The sequence below is a fragment of the Pocillopora verrucosa genome, chromosome 11 (assembly GCF_036669915.1).
Source record: "Pocillopora verrucosa isolate sample1 chromosome 11, ASM3666991v2, whole genome shotgun sequence".
NCBI lineage: Eukaryota > Metazoa > Cnidaria > Anthozoa > Scleractinia > Pocilloporidae > Pocillopora > Pocillopora verrucosa.
Window position 1 is genome coordinate 4,017,351 of NC_089322.1, and position 20,117 is coordinate 4,037,467.

The window sequence follows — 20,117 nt, forward strand, 5'->3', positions numbered from 1 at the left end:
TTAGCTATCTTCGAGCATCTCCACGTAGTCAATGTCGCAGTTTGCGGTCGGTAAGAAACTGCAACTGCATGGAATTTTCTGTAAGAAGGGACCTATGGAAAGATTATTGAGTGCTTCGGCAGGGCCGATACTTTTCCCGGGGGTTGAGTAACGCTAGCCGCCGCGGCGTGATGTCCTGAAGGGGTCTAGTACTGAGTACCAGACCCCCGTCTCAAATCTTTCGTCGGGCGGAGAAACGCGCGTCCTGTAGCGCTAATGATGAGTCCTTCTCGCAGGTGATAATGTCAGTTGATGCATAAATTAGGTCTGAGGCGTTTCATATTTTCTCACTTGAATCGCAGTTTATTGACCAAGAACGGGATCGGGTTGTCGTGGATGCATATGCCGGCCTACTTTACCCAGTGGTCTTTTCGGTCTGCCTACTTGCCATTTTTAGACTGGGCCGAGGAATCTCGTTTCCATGGTGCGTAAATAGCAAAATGGCGGCTTCCCTTCAAGTCACAAAGTCAGTTCACTTTTTATTACTTAAATCATGACTTCTCTCAAGAATTGTGACCCGCAGTTAAGACGATATTTGCTTGTGCATCGGCTTCCTGATATATTTGAGGTAAGAATTCACTTTAACAGGCAAACTGCAACCTTGATTCCTGAATCAAAGTATTTTATCCAGCGATTTTCTCAGTTTGTGGGAGGAATCCTGCGCAGTGATTTTCCCCCCGACAGAAAGTGATAGTGTTTGAAGTTGGAATTTATATAAGCTCTGTTTGCGTTCGAGATCCATACTTTATCTGAAAGATTTGTTTCCGTAACCTAATGCGTCGTTGCCCAAGGCTATGGCCAGCTGTCTTTTTCTTGTTGTTAACTATTGCCGATAAGAAGTGGTATAGGATTGATAGAAGTACATTTCGTGTAGGTGAACGCTAGGGGCTGAGTTTAATTAACAATGGTTTTTGAACTGAGCGGAGTGCAATTTGTATAGGTAATCGCATGATTGCAAGTGATAAATCAGCACAAATATTGCTCATGCTAATTTATCCCAAAATAAGACAATTTTTTAAAGGCTAACCAAATTGTAGTCTTTTAAAAATTTACGTGTGCTGATTTATCCCCAAGTCTGGTGGCTTACCTTTGCCTTGTTGTTGAAGTAGTCAGGCTTTTTCCTCAAGAATTTGTTTCAAACTTTTAAAGCCTCTCTCAAGATTAATTGAGAGTTTGTACTCTTTCTCAGTTAGGTATCACGCCAAGAATCGTGCCTGTCTTTCATACAAACAGTTGCGTAAAACTCCTTGAGAATTTTATTCAGGGCCTCCGGCTCACACTTTCATATCTGTTTTTTGAGGCCAGACTTTAGGCCAGCTTATCCTTTGCTGAATGTTTTTGCTTTTTGCATACTACCTCAAACTCTGAATTAAAAAAAATTGTTACTTTCTCTACACCTGTCCACTATTTTGTTTTGTTGTGCTTAATAGAAACTTACCTGTCAATCAATGTACTTTCAACTTTCTGCACAAAATTTCAACCCTCTGCACTGTTTGGGATTAACTGAAATCACAAAATTCAGTCACTAATTACAAGTTTTGTGGGAAGCCATATCAGTGTTCAATAATCATCAATGAATCATAAAACGCAATAATCAGCTGAGTCAAACTTTGTTTTTGTGCCATAATGCCAAGGCAATGAAACCAGCCATACTAAAAACCATTACCACAATTTGTTAATGAAATAATAATACTTTAAGTGTAAGTGAAGCCTTTTTTTTGTTTTTAATTTCAAGTAACTTTGCTTGGGGAAATTACCAAAATTAAAGAGAATGCGCTCCTTCTCAGCCTATCAGAATGTAGTAATTTTGCCCTTTATGTTATAAAAGTGTTATCATGCAAGTGGCTAACAAAATTGGAAGACTATGAAGTGGGAGACTGTGTTGTTAATTACAGATATGATAACAGACAGAATTGAATAACATGAAGTCTTGTCACCAATCAGTCAAAACTATGACAAAATTTTAGATACAAACTAGTGATTCATCATAGGTTTTCATAAAAAGATTTCAGTCACCTTGGCAAAATAGGTGACAACAGTGAATGCACATGATGCATACTGTCCAATTACACAGGACTGGTATGCTATGCTTATATTGTCCTATAACGTTGTCCAATTGGTGTTGATTGGAACCAATCATGTTTGAAAATATTGATAAAGTATTGAATACAGTATGGAATTTTATGGATTTCAAGTTCACCCCTGTATGTGTGGTTAATAAGGTTGATTCCTGACTCATAATTTGACTTTCATCTTTTGTCATACTTGGAAGTGCACAAACCATATAATCTTTATGTAAGCTTTAAGATTGTAAGTAAAAAAATACTTTTGACTTGCAGGCTATTGTCAGTGCTTTAGCTGTCAACTGCCCAAGGGATCCACAGGCATTTATCCTTGAGAAATTAAAACTCATCATAAATTATGAAGAGGTCCTGGATGATTTGCGATGGTATGTATTTTATTGCATTTTTGGATACAGAGTTCTATCTGATTAATGCTAAAGTAACTGAAAAAAGTGCAAGTTGTTCTGAAATCATACATCATTGTGTTATTTCAGAATTGAATGAGTGTCTCTATAGTGCAGATACAATTGTGGAAAACAAATATAAATTCCTTACCAACATTTGCACAGCATGAGGTTGACTTGTCACTTATTTAGATCAGTTTTAACCCTTTAACTCACAAGATCTGACTGTTAATTCTTCCCTCGCCCTGTTACATATTTCTTTTTACATTGGTGACAAGAATTTGGTGTTAGATCTAGATAAAAACTTCTACCTGATAAGTTTGAGTATTCTCTTTACCATTTTGCAGGATAATGTATGGATATAATAAGGAGAAGTTACATATTAATCACTTCTGGTAGTTAAAGGGTTGATAGAGCAAAATTTAGTGGCCCACATACAGACTTTTGGTCAATGAAAAATATTCCAATTGACCCAGTGGCTATTTGGAAAAAAAAAAAGAGACATGAAGAGAGGAAAATGACTTTTAAATAAATTACATTGATGAAATTTCAAACCTATTTCGTTATTTTGATTTATTGATTTTGGATTTTAACTGGCTGCAATCAAATTGTGATTTAGAGACTGAAAAAGGAGGTACCATGCATAAACAAATCGCACTGCTTAGAGCCAACCAGATTGCAAGGATCACTAGTGATTTTAAAATGGATTTAATAGACTTGTATACTTACTGATATTACTTTAGGCTTCCTTTAAAATTGATTGATTAAATTTCTTTTTCATTCCAGGGATTCTTTTATTGATCAGAAAAATCGTCCCAAGAATAGAGTGGTGAAGGCTTCAGTTTTGGATTTTCTGTGGTCATATGAAGATGAAAATTCACAGGTAAAGAAGAGTTATTACATTTTAATTGATATTTGATAGAACAAAAATAAAGTAATCACTTCAAATGGCCCATCAGAACTGAGAGAATATTACAAGAAGCCATTGAGGACTCTAAATCCTTCTAAACTGCTTCTAGTTTAGGCTCAAGGGGAGATGTTGTGGGGAGGTGTGCTATGGGTTGTCTTCAAGGTCAAGAGGTTGGCTTTGAGATGTGGCTGGGTTATTGTATTGTGTTCTCAAGCAAGATACTCAACTCTCCTAGTACCTCAGTCCCTGCTCAGAAGTTTTAACCCTTTAACTCTCATGAATGACTACAACAGAATTTCTTGTTACAATACCAATACAATATCAACCAGATAAGTGATAAGAATAAAGAAAAATTTGAATTTGGGATCACAATCAGTTAATCCAATACTAAATTCTCTTAACTAACTGAACTTATTACTGGTAATAATTGTATGGTTGATAGTAAGGAGAATTAAAAATTTGATCTGGGAGTCAAAAGGTTAACTCTCTTAGTATCTCTTCCTGCTCAGGAGTTTTAAATGAGTACAGGCTCTAATGATTTAAAGACAGTCTAAATTAATTCAAAGTATTTTAACCCTTTCCCTCAGCCAACTCCTGAAATGTACCAAAAAGCCTACAACTTGTACAATGGTAAACTGAAGAAATCATGTTTCAGGTAAGGAATGAGCTGGAAATTGTTCGACTAAAGTTTGTTCCTCTATTTAGGTCTGTTGTTGGTAGAAGTCAGTGTTGTACAGTTAAGATTTAAGATCTTAACTGTACAACTATTTTGTTTTCATTTATTTTCATAAAGGAAGCTTTCATGAAATCCCAAATACTTTCCTTTGTCATAGTGCCTGGATGCGTTATCACAAGTACATGAGGAGAAAGAAAGCTTTATTGGCCAAAAAACTAGAGAATGCTCAGATTTGGCATCAGCGTAGGGTACAGAGAATACATCTTGAATATTGGATTGTATCTTTTTAAAATTCAGTCAGGAGGATATGTACATTGTGTAATACTAAATTACATTTTCAAGAGTATTTTGCTTTATAGTTTTTTGGGAAACCATCTGGCAGCTTTACTGTAAAAACCCGCAGATAAGCCGCACCTTTTTTCATCCGCTCTAATGCCTGGTTACTAAGCTTCGAATGTTCCACTCGCGTTCTTGTCGTAGTGCTAAAACCTATGGAAAAGCTGTGTTGAATGAAGAAATTCCCGTCAACAAATACCAGAAAAAGATGAATCATATGTCAAAGTTGGTAGAAACGATGTTCATTATGTTGAAGTGCCAAAATTGTGGGTAAGACTTTGATTTATTTCCGTTACAATGTTAATAGTGAGTGTACGTTCGATGAACTGTGGATGAAGAAGACTTCTCAAGACTCGACTTTGGATTTCTTTTGATTTCTTTTAAAAACCTTTTTTTCCAAATTTTAGCTGCTAAATTCAGGGTGTAGCTTATGCGGGTTTTTACGGTAATTTCTATTTGCAGGATGCCTCATAAAATTTGGCTTTTAGTATTTGCAGGATGTCTCATAAAATTTGGCATTTAGTATTTCCTACATTGTGATAAGAATCCTGTCAAAGATAAAAATCTACAGAGCCTTGGCTTTTTGAGTATAACTTTTTTCACATTTTATGTTTGTACAGCAATGAATAAAATTTGTGCTACATTAAATTTCTCCTTCACTTGATTGACGCTGCCACAGGCATGGGTTTCTGAGAGAAAGGAGAGGCAAAATGGTTAGTAAATTTTTCTTTTCCTTCCAGTTCCTCAGTTTTGAAACAATATTTTAGTTTTCAGTCTTTAATCATCCACATCAATGGGTGTCTGTAAAATATATAATGTTGAATATCAAACTTTAGAGTCAAGAAAATGTTTCACAAATAGTTATAGTTAACAGATGATTAACCCTTTAACTCTCATGAGTCATCAAGACAAAAATTCTCCTTACTATATCAATACAATATCAACCAGACAAGTGATGAGAATAAAGAAAAATATCAATTTGAGGATAATTAGTTGATCCAATACTAAATTCTCTGAACTAACTTTATATAAGAATTGTATGGTTGACAGTAAGGAGAATTACAAATTTGATCTGGGAGTCAGAGGGTTAACAGATGTTCTTACTACATTTTGATGTCCTCTGTGATCTGTTACTGAACAGACCAACAGCAATATGGAATCTATTTCAATTTGTTTTATATGATAAAAAGTAAAATATTGTTGACCCTGTAACTCCCAAGATCTCATTAGTAATTCTCCTTACTGTCTGCCATACAGTTCTTGTCATGTTAGTTTGGAGAACTTAGTATTGGATCAACTAATCATCCCCCGATTGATATTTTCCTTTTTTCTCATTACTTGTCTACCTGATATTGTATTGATATTGTAAGGAGAAATTCTGTCTTGGTCATTCATGGGAGCTATAGGGTTAATTGTGATGTCATTCATGCATCTGTCCTCCAATAGATCCTCATTAAAAACTGATCAAAATAAATGACTGTATACCTCGGCTCATCATTAAAACTGTCTTCTTGATGGCCATATCTTTGTTTGAGGATTGCAGTTTCTGTATTGATCAAAACCCTGCATTCTTAAATTTTGTGCAAGTAATAATTGTCAAACATTCTGTGAGAAAAAATGAAGCTTAATCCTTTTACTCCCTGGAGTGACTGAGACAGTTTCTCCTTAAAAAATCAGCACAATGTCAAGAAGACAGTCAAGTGATAAGAATAAAGAGAAATATCAGTCGGGCAATTGTTAGTTGATCCAGTGCCAAATTCTCTGGACTAACATCATAAGAACTGTTTGGCAGACAGAAAGGAGAACTACTAATGAGATATGAGAGTTAAAGGGGTGAATTTGCTTTAATTTCAGTGATCTCCACAAGGATCCGCAGAGTCCTTGCAATCTCATTGTTGCGTGTGGTGTTTGATGCATGGCATAGTGTTGCTGTGGATGCCAGGAAGACAAAGGAGTATTTTGAGGTGGGTAAGACAAATATAACAGGCTGGGGGGAAAATTTTGTGACCTACAGCTGTATGTGAAATTAGAGGTTTCTTCAGATATTGTAATCCTCAGGCTTCTGTGAAAGATTTTGCGCCTCTACTGAGGATGAGTTTGAGTGGGTACTAGCTGGGTGTGGGGAAAGCTTGACAACAAGCACAAGGGTGGGGGTGGGGGTTGTTAATCCCTGAGATGTACTAATATGCCTTGTAGTAGAGGAAGAAATACCACAAGTTTCTTGTTTACAAAAAAAAACAACAACAACAAAAAAAACAGGGTAAGCTTTGGTAGTAAAGACAACTCTAAGATGGGAAAACTTCCAGTTAGACTGTGGGAACTGTTTTTAGCACACAAGTGTGATTTTGTGTGTTCTTGGTCTAATAAACTAGCTCACTGCTTTGCATATTTTTTCTGGAAATATTCAGCGGATTGAAAGAGGAGAGATCATTGATTCAGGGTATGAAGGATTCTTCCGTGTCAGAGCAGACGGAAAAGATGAAATTTCATCCCTACCAAGACATGTGGCGTTAAGGGTAAGTGTAGCTTTGAAAGGGTGTGAAATTTTTAGATCCGTTTTGTTATTTGCTTTCCTTCATCTCAGGTCAATAGATTTGAGGAAGGTAAGTTAAAGAGGCATTTTATAAGTTTTGCTAGCTGCTGTAGTAAGGAAAACTTTTATCAGTTTGTGAAATTACAAAGCAGTAGAAGTTTCTTAACTTTTTTTAACAGAAAAATCAGGTTCATTTACATGTAATACAAACTTGTCAATCCAGATTTTAATATTTGATTGTCATACGATTTAAATCGTTTATTAATACGCGTTTCTGTTTTCAGATTTTCAGTTACCTGAGCGTGGGTGACTTGGGACGTTGTGCTCGGGTCTGTAGAAGCTGGAAGGTGTTAATTCAAGCCAACATACTCTGGAGTAAGGTTGATTTCTCCATTGTGAAACACATGTAAGTCACAATAATGGGGGTGGGGTGGGACAGGGGGAGGGCTGTAGCATCCCCTCCCCCTGTTTTAAACGGAATTGGAAGAAAATGGAACTGTTCTGATTCTTCCGTCTCCGATTTCGTCGCGCTAATTAAGAGGTCAGAAGCGCTCTTTTAACCACAATTCCTAATCCATCACCTGTCAAAACCAGCCTTTTAGCATATTTCATGTTCTTTATACTTCCTGGCTCTGGTGAGGGGCTAACGCTCGATACATCATCTTTGGGACCTTTCCTTTATGTTTATTTATGTTATTCATTGCCACAAAACATTACAAGTGAGAATTTACAATGGAATAACTGCAGAAGAATTGTGATGCTACTTTTATTTACGAACTGTCATTAACTATAAAAGACAAGTATCTCTACAATTATAACATTACCAACCCAGTTGCTAAATAAACAATAGCCTATTGGGCTATTGTTTATTTAGCAAAGGAAAGGTTTTAAATCAATCCAGATTAAGCCTTTTAAAGGCTTAAAAAAAGGCTTTTAAAGTCTTTTAAAGGCTGAGCCTTTATTTAGCGCCAAAATAAAAGCAGATATTTGTCCGCGGACATTATCGGTTCCAAGATGCGAACAGTTTTCCAAGAGTAAAGCTCGATGAAAACTGTGAGCTTCGAGGAACAGATTATGTCTAAGGAAAAATATACGGGTATATTTTCGTGCCAAATGGAGGCTATTGTGTTTATCATCCTTCAAATATTTTACAACACTCATGAAAAAATCTTTACAAATAGCTTACTGTTTTCTGCTTGAAATATGTATATTTTTAAGTTTTCTCTCGTACGCCTTTATGAGGAAACAAATGTTTCCCCTTCTTCTGTAACAACCACATAACGCTCTCTCATCTTGAATTAAATATTCGTAGTTGACGACAGGTTTGAAAATCGGGGAATATCACTAGGGTGATATCCTTGGACATCCCACAGTTTTAGCTGGGGAATATTCGGTCACGTGATGTATTAAGACCAATTGCGCGCGAGCAAAAAATATTTGATGGATTATAAAACCAAATTATGACGTATGTACCAATTGTTTACCAGACGTATTCTTTTTTCTTTCAGTGCAACAAATAAAGTAGCAGCCAGCGTTATCCACAAGTGCCGTCCATTTCTGGGACATTTGAATCTTCGCGGATGCTATAATTTATCGAGTGAAAGCATCAAACTTACTGGTACGGCTGTATATGCTTGAAGTAATTTTTTTAAAATTATATTTTACGTTATTTCTAACAGCGCATCACTGTTGTTATGGAAGGAAATATTTCTTTTTTTTTTTACCTTCAGCTCAGTGCAGAAATCTGCAAGATCTTAACTTATCAGAATGCTCAGGGGTTACGGTAAGGACTGATAATTGTATTGATTATAATGATGACAATTGTTATAATATAAATTGTTATCAGCGTCATTTTTTTATCATTTTAATTATTTGTCACTGAAATCCTGACACAAAGTTGTCCAGAAAGTTCTATTCTTTCAGAGAAAGGCGGAATAGTACTCACTACTTTCCTTACATAAAAAAATGTAACTTTTTTTGACGTCATTTTGGACAGGCATTTTCTCTCTAGGGGTGTATCACATCAAGTGAAGGTTTTCCTCGCTAATTGGAGCTATAGTTCAGTTTTCAGATAAGGAGTCGGATATAATCCGGTGTAGCATTGGAGTTATATCACGAAGCTCTATGATTGGCCTAGAAAACTGGCGCTACTTTCTGCGCCAATTAGATGCAAAACTAAAAACGATCACCTCGTGGTAACCCGTAATTTCCCGCGCCGCGGGCAGTTTACTTGTTTTTGCTTCGGGTTTTAATTAGCTCGTTGCGATATATTTCTTTGTTGTGATCGGTTCTGTGATTGCTTTGATTTAATTTACGACACTATCGAATTGTGCTCTACAGAGAGATTTCCACTCTAACCAGTCAAGTGCAAATCTACAATTAATCCCCTTGCGACTAAGTCACTCACGTTTTCCCGCGCTTCAGTTCGGTCACATAACATACTTTTGAGCTCTCATGGGTTCTTTGTGACCTTTTCTGTCCTGACTGGCCTTTGTAATTATCATGCGATTAGTACTAGTATAGGTAATAACACGATTTCGAGTGCAATTTGGTGTTAATAAGCACGAGTAAATTTTTTAAAGACAACAAAATTGTACTTTGAAAAATTTCCAAGTGCGAGAAATCATGTTGTTACTTGTTAATAATGTATATGAAGAAACGTCACAGAGAGTCAAGACAGACGTAAATTTTGACAGCGCGCGCGCTGTTTGTAATTTGCACTCGTGTTATATGAGAATACACCAGTTCAAGCCAATCAGACACGCGTAATTATTTCATGTACATTATTGCGGTAGTTAGTCGAATGGCGCACTAACTGTGTTTTCATTATTGTAGGATGAAACAGTCAAGAGTGTTGCCATGGGTTGCACTGCTTTACTCTATCTGAACTTGGCCAGAACGCCTGTTTCTGATGCGTCCCTCAGATATCTCGGAAGGTTAGTTTTCCACAAAATGTTTCCTTCAGTTTCTGAAGAGTGACTGAGACATTTAGGGTTGGTTACTGAAAGAACATTTCATCGTTGTTCAGAAAAACCTTCGTTCTAAACCATATTAAATTTAGTCATGTCATTCATTTCTTTATGGCGGCATGACTGAGCCCTTCTCATGCCCCAAGGATGCATTTTGACCAAGACAGAATTTCTCCTTACAACATTAATGCAAAATCAAGGAGACAAGTGATGAGAATAGAGAAAGATATCAATTAGAGGATTATTAATTGATCCGACTCCAAATTCTCCAAACTAACATCTTTAGAATTGTATGGCAGATAGTAAGGAGAATTACTAATGAGATCTTGGGAGTGAGAGGATTAAGCGTTTTCACCTTCACCTTTCAAATTTATCAGTCTACTGTGAGCAGAAAACGGGAGAGTTTTGTTGCGTTCGCAAAGGAAACGTTGTCTTCAAGATTCATAGGCTTATTTGGGATGGCTTCACTTGCAAGCTCTGACGAAAGGCTAACACTCAAAACATCAGCTTTGAAACTCTTTACGGTGGTCAATTTACGTTATCAACTCGTTGATAATACTAAATTACCCTGCTATACTCTCCCACTGAGGCAGCACCACAGTTACTTAAGAAACTTTCCCCCTTTATTGATTTGTGTAAACGTTATATTCACCTTTTCCTTGTGCTTGTTTAGATACTGTTCAAACATGCTGTACCTGAGCCTGGCTTTCTGCACAAAGTTTACCAATAAAGGTCTTAGTTACATGGCGAATGGTAAAGGATGTCACAAGATTGTTCACCTTGATTTGTCAGGATGTGAGCAGGTTAGGGGTCTATTAACTTCTATTATTATACATTCAACTCACTATCTCTTTTCTGATTCGCCAAAAGCGTACAGCGAATTTTCGAAATCAGCGCCTGGGACGTCATCTAGCTGCAGATTGAATAACAATCATGTCAAGAACACTCAATAATTAATTGGGTAATTGTGTCATGTAAGACAACGGAGCATGATTCTAAAGGTAATCATGTCAAGTTCGCGCGCTTTGTGTTGCTTTCTGATTTGTATATTTTTACACGATTAGAATTAATTTAAGTTCAACTTACTGTCCTGACTATTTTTTTTTTCGTTTAATGTATAATAAAACTATTATTAGACTCGGTTTAATTGTGATATCCAGAATAATCAAGATCTCGGTAGGGTTTATCAGTCTCAACCTTCGGCTTCGGTAGCCTACATTTAGCCGTACCCTCCCCCCCAAGGGTGAAACGGAAGCGAGGTTTTCGTAGACGTTCCCTCACTTCCGTTTCATCTTAGGAAGCGGAGGAGAGGAGGGGGGACGTCATCAGTGATCTATTGCTGAACAGACGCGCGGCAACATGGAATCTATTTGCTTACAATGTAAACCTTTTAAACCCTAAGAGTGATTTGTATCAAATTTCTCCTTTCAATATCACCGCTGAATCACACGATAAGGTCATGAGAATAAAGGAAATGATCACAAACGAAAGAAGCTTTTGATTGGTAAACAAATTCTCCTTGTCAGAACCTAAGGAAGTGTATAAAGATCAGTATGGAGAATATGCATACTGATGTTAGGGCGTAAAGGGTTAGGTTACATTAGCCATGAATTTAAGCTGCACCAGCTTTCATAATAGATATTTAAATAACAATGTATGGAACCGTATCTTCCTGTGGCAGTTCATCCATGATTTACACAGTGAAGGTATTGAAAGACGGAAAAACCAAACAAATAATGGTAATGGTGTTTTTTGTTTGTTTGGGTTTGGTTTTTTGTTTTAACTAGACTTAAATATAAAAAGCGCAAGTGAGAAATCAGTGAAGGACAAATGACAAAAGATAGTTGAACACTTAAACCCTCTAAAAGTGACCAGCATCTAATTTCTCCTTACAATATCACCCCTGAATCAAACATTAAGGTCAGGAGAATAAAGGAAATGATCACCTACCAAAGAAGCTCTTGATCGTTAAACAAATTCTCCTTGTCAGCAACTTAGGAATGTGTAGAGAACAGTATGGAGAAGATACATACCGATATTAGGGCGTAAAGGATTTAGTGTCTGGTTTCCTAGTTGTACTTACCCCTGCCGTCCAGAACCCAAGAATCTCGAAGGTTTTTAAAACCTTCAAGGTTCTGGGGTTATACGGCTTGGGTACAAACACTTTGCTACCAAGATCTAATAAGAAATTCTCCCTTTCAGCTGCTGAATATTACTTAGTTAACCAATTAGCACAATAGTTGTAAACGATATGAAAGAAACTAGGCTATGTAGATCAAAAATAAAATGTATTGATCGAACTTTTTACCACGGTCAACTCTCACCTTCTGGAGACTTCGCCATTAACTCTTTACCTTCTAAAATTGACCAGCATCTAGTTTCTCCCCACATCGCACTTTAAGACCAGAAGAGTAAAGGATATGATCACTAACTAAAGAAGGTCATGATTGTTACCCAAATTCTCCTTGTCAGCACCATACGTAATCTATTGAGAAAATTGTGGAGAATATGCATACTGATGTTAGGTTGTAAAGGATTATGGGCAGAAGCTAAATGTGGGGCTTAAACTCTCGACGAATGTTTAGAAACAACTATTACAGATATGCGAACACTTTATGTGCTTCAAAACTAACCTTTTCATTGTTTTACTCAAACAGTTTGTACCTATGAAATTACGCTCTCCGTGGTCTTGGAATGTTCCCGTTTTCGCCGCTTTTTTTCTCATACTCTAGTAATTTATCTAAGCCTTTTGACTCTGCTATTCATTAAAAGAATCTGGAGTTTAAAACAAGTAAACGAGGTTATATAAATCTACTGGCGTTCTATCGCTTATGGTGCAATCTTATTGTCTTCTCGTTGCTATTTATTAAGTACAGACAGTGTGCTGCGAGAAGCCTAACGGTGTGTGGTTGTAAACAAAATAAAATGAAAACATCGATCTGCCTTGTTGCTAATTTTGAACCGCTAGTATCGAGCTTCGCTTTCGTCAACTACCACGCGACAGAAATCTGGAATCTCGAATGAAAATCCAATTACTTAATACTCAATACTCAATGCGTTGTAGGTCATTTTTTATAACCAAAAACTGGATCATTTTAAACACCTTACCTCTTACGAACCCTCGAGATCGAAAACTCAGCGACACTGTGATTTTGGCAATTTGATTATGCATCTAACGATAGAAAAGTGAGTAACTCAATAAACAAGTAACGATTTACATCTTTACCAATTGAAATTACACGTTTGCCTCGGAGTCGGTGTGCGGGCGATGTCGTGGGAGCTTTGTCAACATTGTAAAATTTATCCAAAATTTTTCAAGTGATCCCTGTCAGATTTCTCCATTTTCATCGTTACTAAGAGCACCTAACGGCATTTGCAAAGGTGTGTGGTGTTACGATAGTTGGCAGAAAGCGCCTGCAAATCCATTAAGAATTCTTTCTAATTTTGTTCAAAATAATTTCAGATAACAGAGGAAGGCTACAAATATATTTCCATGGGTTGTGGTACTTTGACAACGATTATTTTGAATCAGCTGCCAGGATTGAGGGACGAGTGTATACAGGTATTTTAACTGAACGTTACTTGTGCACATGATTCAAATCTTTTTTTCATTTTTTTTTTCAAATCTTTTTTCATTTCTTTCGCATATTGAAGGCATTGACATCCGAATGTCGCACATTGAAGAACGTTTCGATCATGAACTCGCCCTTCTTATCGGATGCTGCATTCAAATGCTTGGCATCGTGTAAGAAACTTAACAAGATTAGAGTCGAAGGTGAGTTCAATCTATCATTCAGTGAATCATTTCATTTAGAGAAATTTCTAATTGAGTACGCATAACAATCCAGAATAGCATTATCATTCAATGTTCTATCGCTTTGACGAAGGGCTAGCGCTCGAAATGTCAGCCTTCAAACTCTTTACTAAATTATCCAGGATTGCTTTTCTTCGTTCAGTGATTGGTCAAGAAAAATTGCGTCACTATCTAATCCAATCAGATGCAAGACTAAACACCGAATGCGACTTGGTCAGTCGCGTTTTCCGGCGCTTCAGTCTGCTTGGTTTTACTTTGTGCGACGAATAAGTGATCACACTCGCCAATCAAAGTTCAGGGAGAATAAGGAGCCAATGGGAAACTCAGAATAAAAGCGCGGGAATACGCGAGTGACCAGCCGATGTGAATGGCTGTAGTTTTGCATCTGATTGGTTGAGAGGATGATATGAGTTTTCTGGACCAATCAAAGGGCGAAGTAAAGTAAAACAAAGCAGTCCTAGATCTCTTTCGACTCAGAATTCACTGTCACATCCTTTGTCTTTTTTTTTTTTTTTTTTCCTTTTTTCAAGGAAACAATCGTCTCACTGATGCATCAGTTAAAGTGTTGGCCAGAAGCTGTCCTCTGCTTGAACACGTGTACCTTGTGGACTGCCCCAGAATGACTGATCTGGCTCTTAAGGCATTAGCTACTTCCAAGCATCTTCATGTGGTCAATGTCGCAGATTGCGTTCGGTAAGAAACTGCAACTGTATGAAATGTTCTGTAAAAAATACCTTTTTTACAGATGGAAAGTAAGAAAGAGTATGAATTTTGTTTTAAGGCTTACTCGTGAGCGCTTCGGCACAAGCGTCTCCTTGCTCGCGGGAAAGTAGGAGGCCTGGAATGAGGTGAGCCGGCTACAGATCAACAAGGGGTCTGGCACTGTTTACCAGACCCCTGGCAAGCCTCTCCCGACTCCTCTTAACTCTGCCCGCGGGCGGAGAAACGCGCGTCCTGCGGTGCTCATAATAAGGGCATGCACGAAGGCTATAAGCTATGAATTGTCCTCCCTTTTCTGTCTTTGCTTTTCTCCAAATCTCTGTTTTTTGATTTTTTTTTTGTTTTCTTGTTTACACCGCTCGTGACGTTACAGATTCTGAAACCGAGAATGAATATTCTGATATTTTAACATTTATTTGTTTCACTGAAAGAGGTTTCCTTAAACTCCCACGAATCACCCAGACAGAATATCCCCTTACAATATCAATACAAATATCAAGTAAACAAGGGATGAGAGGGGAAAAAAATATCAATCAGGAGATTATTAGTTGATCCTGTAACAAATTCTCAGAACTAACTTTATAAGAATTAAAAGATGATGTCGATCAATATCAGTATCTGGGCAACTGCCCACCTACCCCTCCCCTAACTCAGCAATGGTCAATTGATAACAAGTTAGGGTTAATTTTGGGTTAGGGGAGGGGTAGGTAGGCAGTTGCCCAGATACTGATATTGATCCGATGATGTTATTCTGTGAATGACAAAAGCACACTCGGAGAAAAAGACGGAACTCCGAGTGCTCCCGAAAGAAGCCGAACTTACGATCTTCCGATTATTACTTCAAATGCTCTACCACTGAGCAATAGGAGACTCGTGACAGGCTAGGCCGTATAACTAGGTCCATAGTGACAAACTTCCGGCATACTGCTAGAATAAGATTTTCGAATGTGGTGCTTTTGTGCAGTGACGATGAAAATGATAAATGTTGAGCCTCGTTATTGAAGTGAGATGATGTTTTCAGTAAATGACACAGGCTTACTCTGAGAATTGTATGGCAGGCAGCAAGGGAAATTACTTATTAGACCAAGGAAGTTTTGTACGCTCCATTAGTGATGTTTTTGGTTGCGTTGCTTGTAAAGCTCTCCAACTGGAGTTTAGTGGTTTCACTTTGCTGTTCATATTTCATCAGGATACAAGACACAGGAGTGAGGCAGATCGTCGAGGGCCCGTCAGGCGCTAAGCTGAAAGAGTTGAATCTAACGAACTGCGTGCGAGTCAGTGACGTCACGTTGTTAAGAATCGCACAAAGGTAAGGGTGTGATTAAGGTAATATTCAGAATTATTTCCCAGTTGTTAACATTGTGTGTAACTCGTATCTCTGTGGTAGCAGAGAGAAAGATTTGGATTTGAATTTTTGAAGGTCAGTTCTAAAAACTGTGTTGTCAACAGGGAGATAATTCTGTTTCCTTTGAAATCATGGGAAATCAGTTCTTAAAACGTTTAAATATCAAACGCTCTATAACTTCATACAAGTTAGGTTGTCTAAAACGTTTAATTGATACCTATTTTACATTAATTTCTAGGTGTCACAATCTTGTGTATGCTAGTTTTTGCTATTGCGAGCACGTGACGGACGCCGGGGTAGAATTGCTGGGTACCCTCCCCTCCCTCATGTCACTGGATTTGTCCGGGTGTAACATTCAGGACCAAGGTGTGGCAGCACTTGGTAACAACCCGCGCTTCCGGGACATCACGCTTGCTGAATGTCCAAATATCACTGACCTGGGTCTGCAGGTGCGTACAGAGAACCTCAGAGAATCGGTTAGTCAGTCAGTCAGCCAGCAAGTTAGTCACTCACTCATCTACTCAGACACTCAGTTTATCAGTGAGTCGCACGGTTGATTTGTTGGTCAGTCAGTCATTCATTCCTTCAGTCGGTCGGTCAGTCAGTGATTCAGTCAGCCATAAATCAGTGAGTCAGTCAGTCTTGCGGCCTTTCGCATGTTTAAACGCGTCAAATAACAGAATTTGAATGTCTCCTTTTTTTGCAGAAAATGTGTCAGCAGTGTCGACAATTGGAGAACTTCGATGTTTCCCACTGCAAGGTACAAAGGGCATATCACGAACTTTTGAATAACTAGCTGGTAGCCACTCTCATTGAAAAAGTTATTGTGGACGCCGTGATTGACGTACGTTTCTCTTCCATTAGGGTTTAACTGATAACGCCATCAAGAACCTCGCCTTCTGCTGTCGATTACTTCGCACGCTGAACCTCGCCGGCTGTAACAAGGTAGAAGAGCAAAGGGTTTTTATTAAAAGTCAGTTACTGTCAGTCTACAGCTGTCTATAAAACCTCTCACCGCCGCTGTTTCGCCTGCATGCAGGCTCTTGAGTTTAGGTTCCGCCTTACGGCCCTTTTCAGGGCAAAAGGGCCTATTACACCATCGGCAGCCGCTTATGGAACAATTTATTGAAACCCCTTGAAGAGAATGCAAAACCGAAGATAACCTTACTGTTCCTAATGAGAAAATTGATTTCAGGCAGAATTCTTTGTTCAGGCAAAGCGTTTGACTTATCTCGTTTTCACTTTTTTTGCAGTTAACAGATTCAAGCCTTCAATATTTATCAGGTGTTTGTCATTATATTGAGGCGCTAGATCTATCTGGCTGTGTTCATATAACGTAAGTACAGACAAGAAAACCGTTAGTAGTAACATAACAATTTGGATACTCACAAATGGTTGTCAGCCATGTGATGTCTAAACGGATGTCTTAACAGTTTTAGTTGAGCGGTTGAAGTTTCGGCTCCTTGTGAAATTTACCTTTGTTCTGATCAGCCATTGAGATAAGTTTTTTGGTGTGTTGACAAGTGTTGTGCGATGCGTCGCGGACAGTTTCTTCTCCACTAAGCAAATTGGACGAATCTTGATTTTTATTACGAAATTCTTCAGTTCAGTATTACATTTGAATGGTAATCCTTGTAGTTTAAACTACGTACATCGGTTGCTTTAAATTTTATATCCTTGACGGTAGTTACAGATCGTCTTTCGATGTATCTGTATTTCGAGTGTAGTGCTCCTTAACCCCCCAAGATTGACTAGTATCTAATTTCTCCTTACAGTCTCGTCCCAGAATCAAACAGTAAAACAAGGAGAATAAACGATATGGTCGCCAATTTAAGAAGCTATTGATTGTTAAACAAATTCTCCTTGTCAGCACAAGACGAAATGTAAAGAGATCAGTATGGAGAATTTGCCTACTGATGTTAGGGTGTGCAGGTTTAACACCTTTTTTTAAAACTATTCTACTCTTTACGGAAGCGATGCAGGTCGTAACAAGACTTGTTTTGGTTTCAGAGACAAATCTTTACGGTACTTGAGGAAAGGATGCAAGAGATTGTCCTCTTTGACGATACTCTACTGTAGAAATGTTTCAAAGTAAGTTAAGTATCTTCCAATTTATCGATATTGCTTTTCAGGTCTTTTAAGATTGTCGAGGGAGATTGCGAACGGTCCCTCCTTTGTGGCGAAGTCCGTCATGCGAGTTAAAAAACAAAACAAAATAAATTGACGTTAGCGCGCTACGCGAATCTTTGGTAATGAAGTGTACGAGAAGTGGCTACTTTTCTGGCACCTTCCTCCCAAAGTTCCGCGTGGTCAATTTTTTCCTCCTAACTTTTACGGCTAGTGTGGACTGTTTGTTGTCTAGATTGCAAGGTAGATAACAAACTGATAACACCGCTGTAACTTGCCTCGTCTCGTTATCGCTTTTCTGCGCTTCAACAGATATCCTCGCCTTTGTCTACACCTTGTCCTGCGCTTTATGTGTCGTTACGACATGCGCAGTTTGTAAGGGCACCATGACTGCTTTAAAAGCCTTCCTTTTTATGCTTTTAGAAGTTCTTGAATCTCACAAGCAGGTGTAAGTGCACTAATCGCTGATTACGCATGATTGGTGGCGTAGATTACTTCGTTTCCGTTTCTGTTTCCCCACAGTTTGTGAACTCCCAACAATGACGGAATTCTGTTTATTTACGAAGTCATTTTGGTAATCAATACATAGCGTTCAGCTTGAATACTTAAAAGGATAGATACTTGAGATTCTTGTTTAAACAGGTGACTGAGTTGAACGAGAAATCCAAAATCTGTACTCGGATAGCGAGGACGATATTTTATTTTGTTTAGCATGAAATACGTCTGAAGAATAAATTCAAAAATTTTTTGGGGTAGGATGATTCCACCCCCTCCCCCCCTGCGACAAACTCGCGTCCTTAGTGCTAGTTTTCAATCCCCCGTTCCCCTCCTCCCCCGGTTGAAAATAGGCCCTGCCGTTCCTATATCTGTTGAGTACTATTTGAATTTCTCGTTTATTCTACAGCTAGTGTGTGCAGTCCCTTGAATCACTGATTTCATTTCTTAACCCATGGATTGTTTGTGCTCCAAAGTTGACGTATCCTAAATCTTTTGTAGGTCTTCTGTTCAGAAGCTTCAAACCAAATGCGAACACGTGCTCCACAGTTCTGACGATCCATCGCCAGCTCTAGGATATTAGCTGACCACTCACACAGATGGCTCAAGTCCGTTAGAGGTCCATGGGAATGTGTACTATTAGAGTCCATTCCATGCTCTCATGTTGTTTCAACAGAAAGATAGAGTTGAAAATTTCATCGTTCTACTTGCCTCGTTGAAACGGTGCTTTAGATATTGTTGTACATAGGTTTACAAGAAATACAATTCCTTATGTTTCAGAATTCACACAACTTTGTTTCAGTAAAGAAAGGTGAAATTTATTTCAATAATGTATAAAAGAATTCAATAAAATATCATGCATGAACAAAGAAAATAATTAAATTCAATATTAATTAAACTAGACTCATTTTGTTTGTTTTTTAGGCAGCTAATGAACTGGCCACAATTTCCGAAATTTAAATTTATTTATACATTACACATCTTTCTCTTATCAGTAGGCCTGCTTTTTGTGTCTATTTTTACATCCGTGTCAACAATAACAGACAGGGCTCACCTCTGCTCTATGGAACCTTTATTTATGGGACACTCTCATTACTACAGGAAATGCCCCATTAGAGAGGTATAGCTCCACTGAAGGTGACAGATACAAAGGTTCTCAGGGTTGCAATGAAGACGTTTTACAGTCTGGTTCTACTCAGACAGCATTTCATTGTATAGTGCTTTTTGATTGGTTCTTTTTCACCCAAATCATATGCAATCTTCTGAGACTTAGACAGCCCAGGTGGGGCTGTGTAAAGCTATCCTGCTTGGGAGAGGGGGAGGGGGGTGGGGTAGGACTTTGAATTGACACAGGTTTTTGTTGGGTTTGATGATGCCATTGTGACATCTGTTTCTTCTTTTCATTTGTGAAATCTCTTCTCGTCTTCTGTCCAGCCATTATACAGCATTATGTCCCTAATCACTCTAAAAGAAATTGTGAAATGCACATTTATGTGTTGCTCCTGTATTTAATGATCAATTGCCACAGATAATTACACACTCCATTGCCTCTACAAGCTGTAGAACTTAACACATTGATTCACCATGAAATGTAATTACCATGACTATGTAAATGTTCATTTTTCATGTGCCCTAGTAAATGGAAGTTTTTCTAAAACTAATAATGACAAGCCTTTCATTTATGGC

General features: G+C 38.0%; 1 protein-coding gene across 1 annotated transcript; it reads left to right on the forward strand.

Annotated features, from left to right (window-relative positions):
* The first annotated feature begins 273 nt into the window (after positions 1-273).
* On the forward strand, positions 274-19,286 carry LOC131777893 (F-box and leucine-rich repeat protein 13). Its single transcript, XM_059094255.2, has 23 exons — positions 274-607; positions 2,379-2,488; positions 3,293-3,389; positions 4,004-4,071; positions 4,250-4,370; positions 5,108-5,141; positions 6,283-6,392; positions 6,837-6,944; positions 7,246-7,367; positions 8,470-8,579; positions 8,692-8,744; positions 9,797-9,897; positions 10,604-10,733; positions 13,394-13,492; positions 13,585-13,705; positions 14,275-14,437; positions 15,654-15,773; positions 16,048-16,258; positions 16,516-16,569; positions 16,674-16,754; positions 17,063-17,145; positions 17,820-17,900; positions 18,933-19,286. The coding sequence occupies exons 1-23, from the start codon at positions 533-535 to the stop codon at positions 19,012-19,014; spliced, it is 2,334 nt and encodes a 777-aa protein (XP_058950238.2). The 5' UTR covers positions 274-532; the 3' UTR covers positions 19,015-19,286.
* The last annotated feature ends 831 nt before the right edge of the window (positions 19,287-20,117 follow it).

Excerpts from the sequence above, each read along its gene's own strand:
- LOC131777893 (XM_059094255.2), top strand. The coding sequence starts at position 533 with ATGACTTCTCTCAAGAATTGTGACCCGCAGTTAAGACGATATTTGCTT. Across the intron at positions 3,390-4,003 it reads ATGAAGATGAAAATTCACAG|CCAACTCCTGAAATGTACCA; the intron begins GTAAAGAAGAGT and ends CCTTTCCCTCAG. Across the intron at positions 7,368-8,469 it reads TTCTCCATTGTGAAACACAT|TGCAACAAATAAAGTAGCAG; the intron begins GTAAGTCACAAT and ends TTTTTCTTTCAG.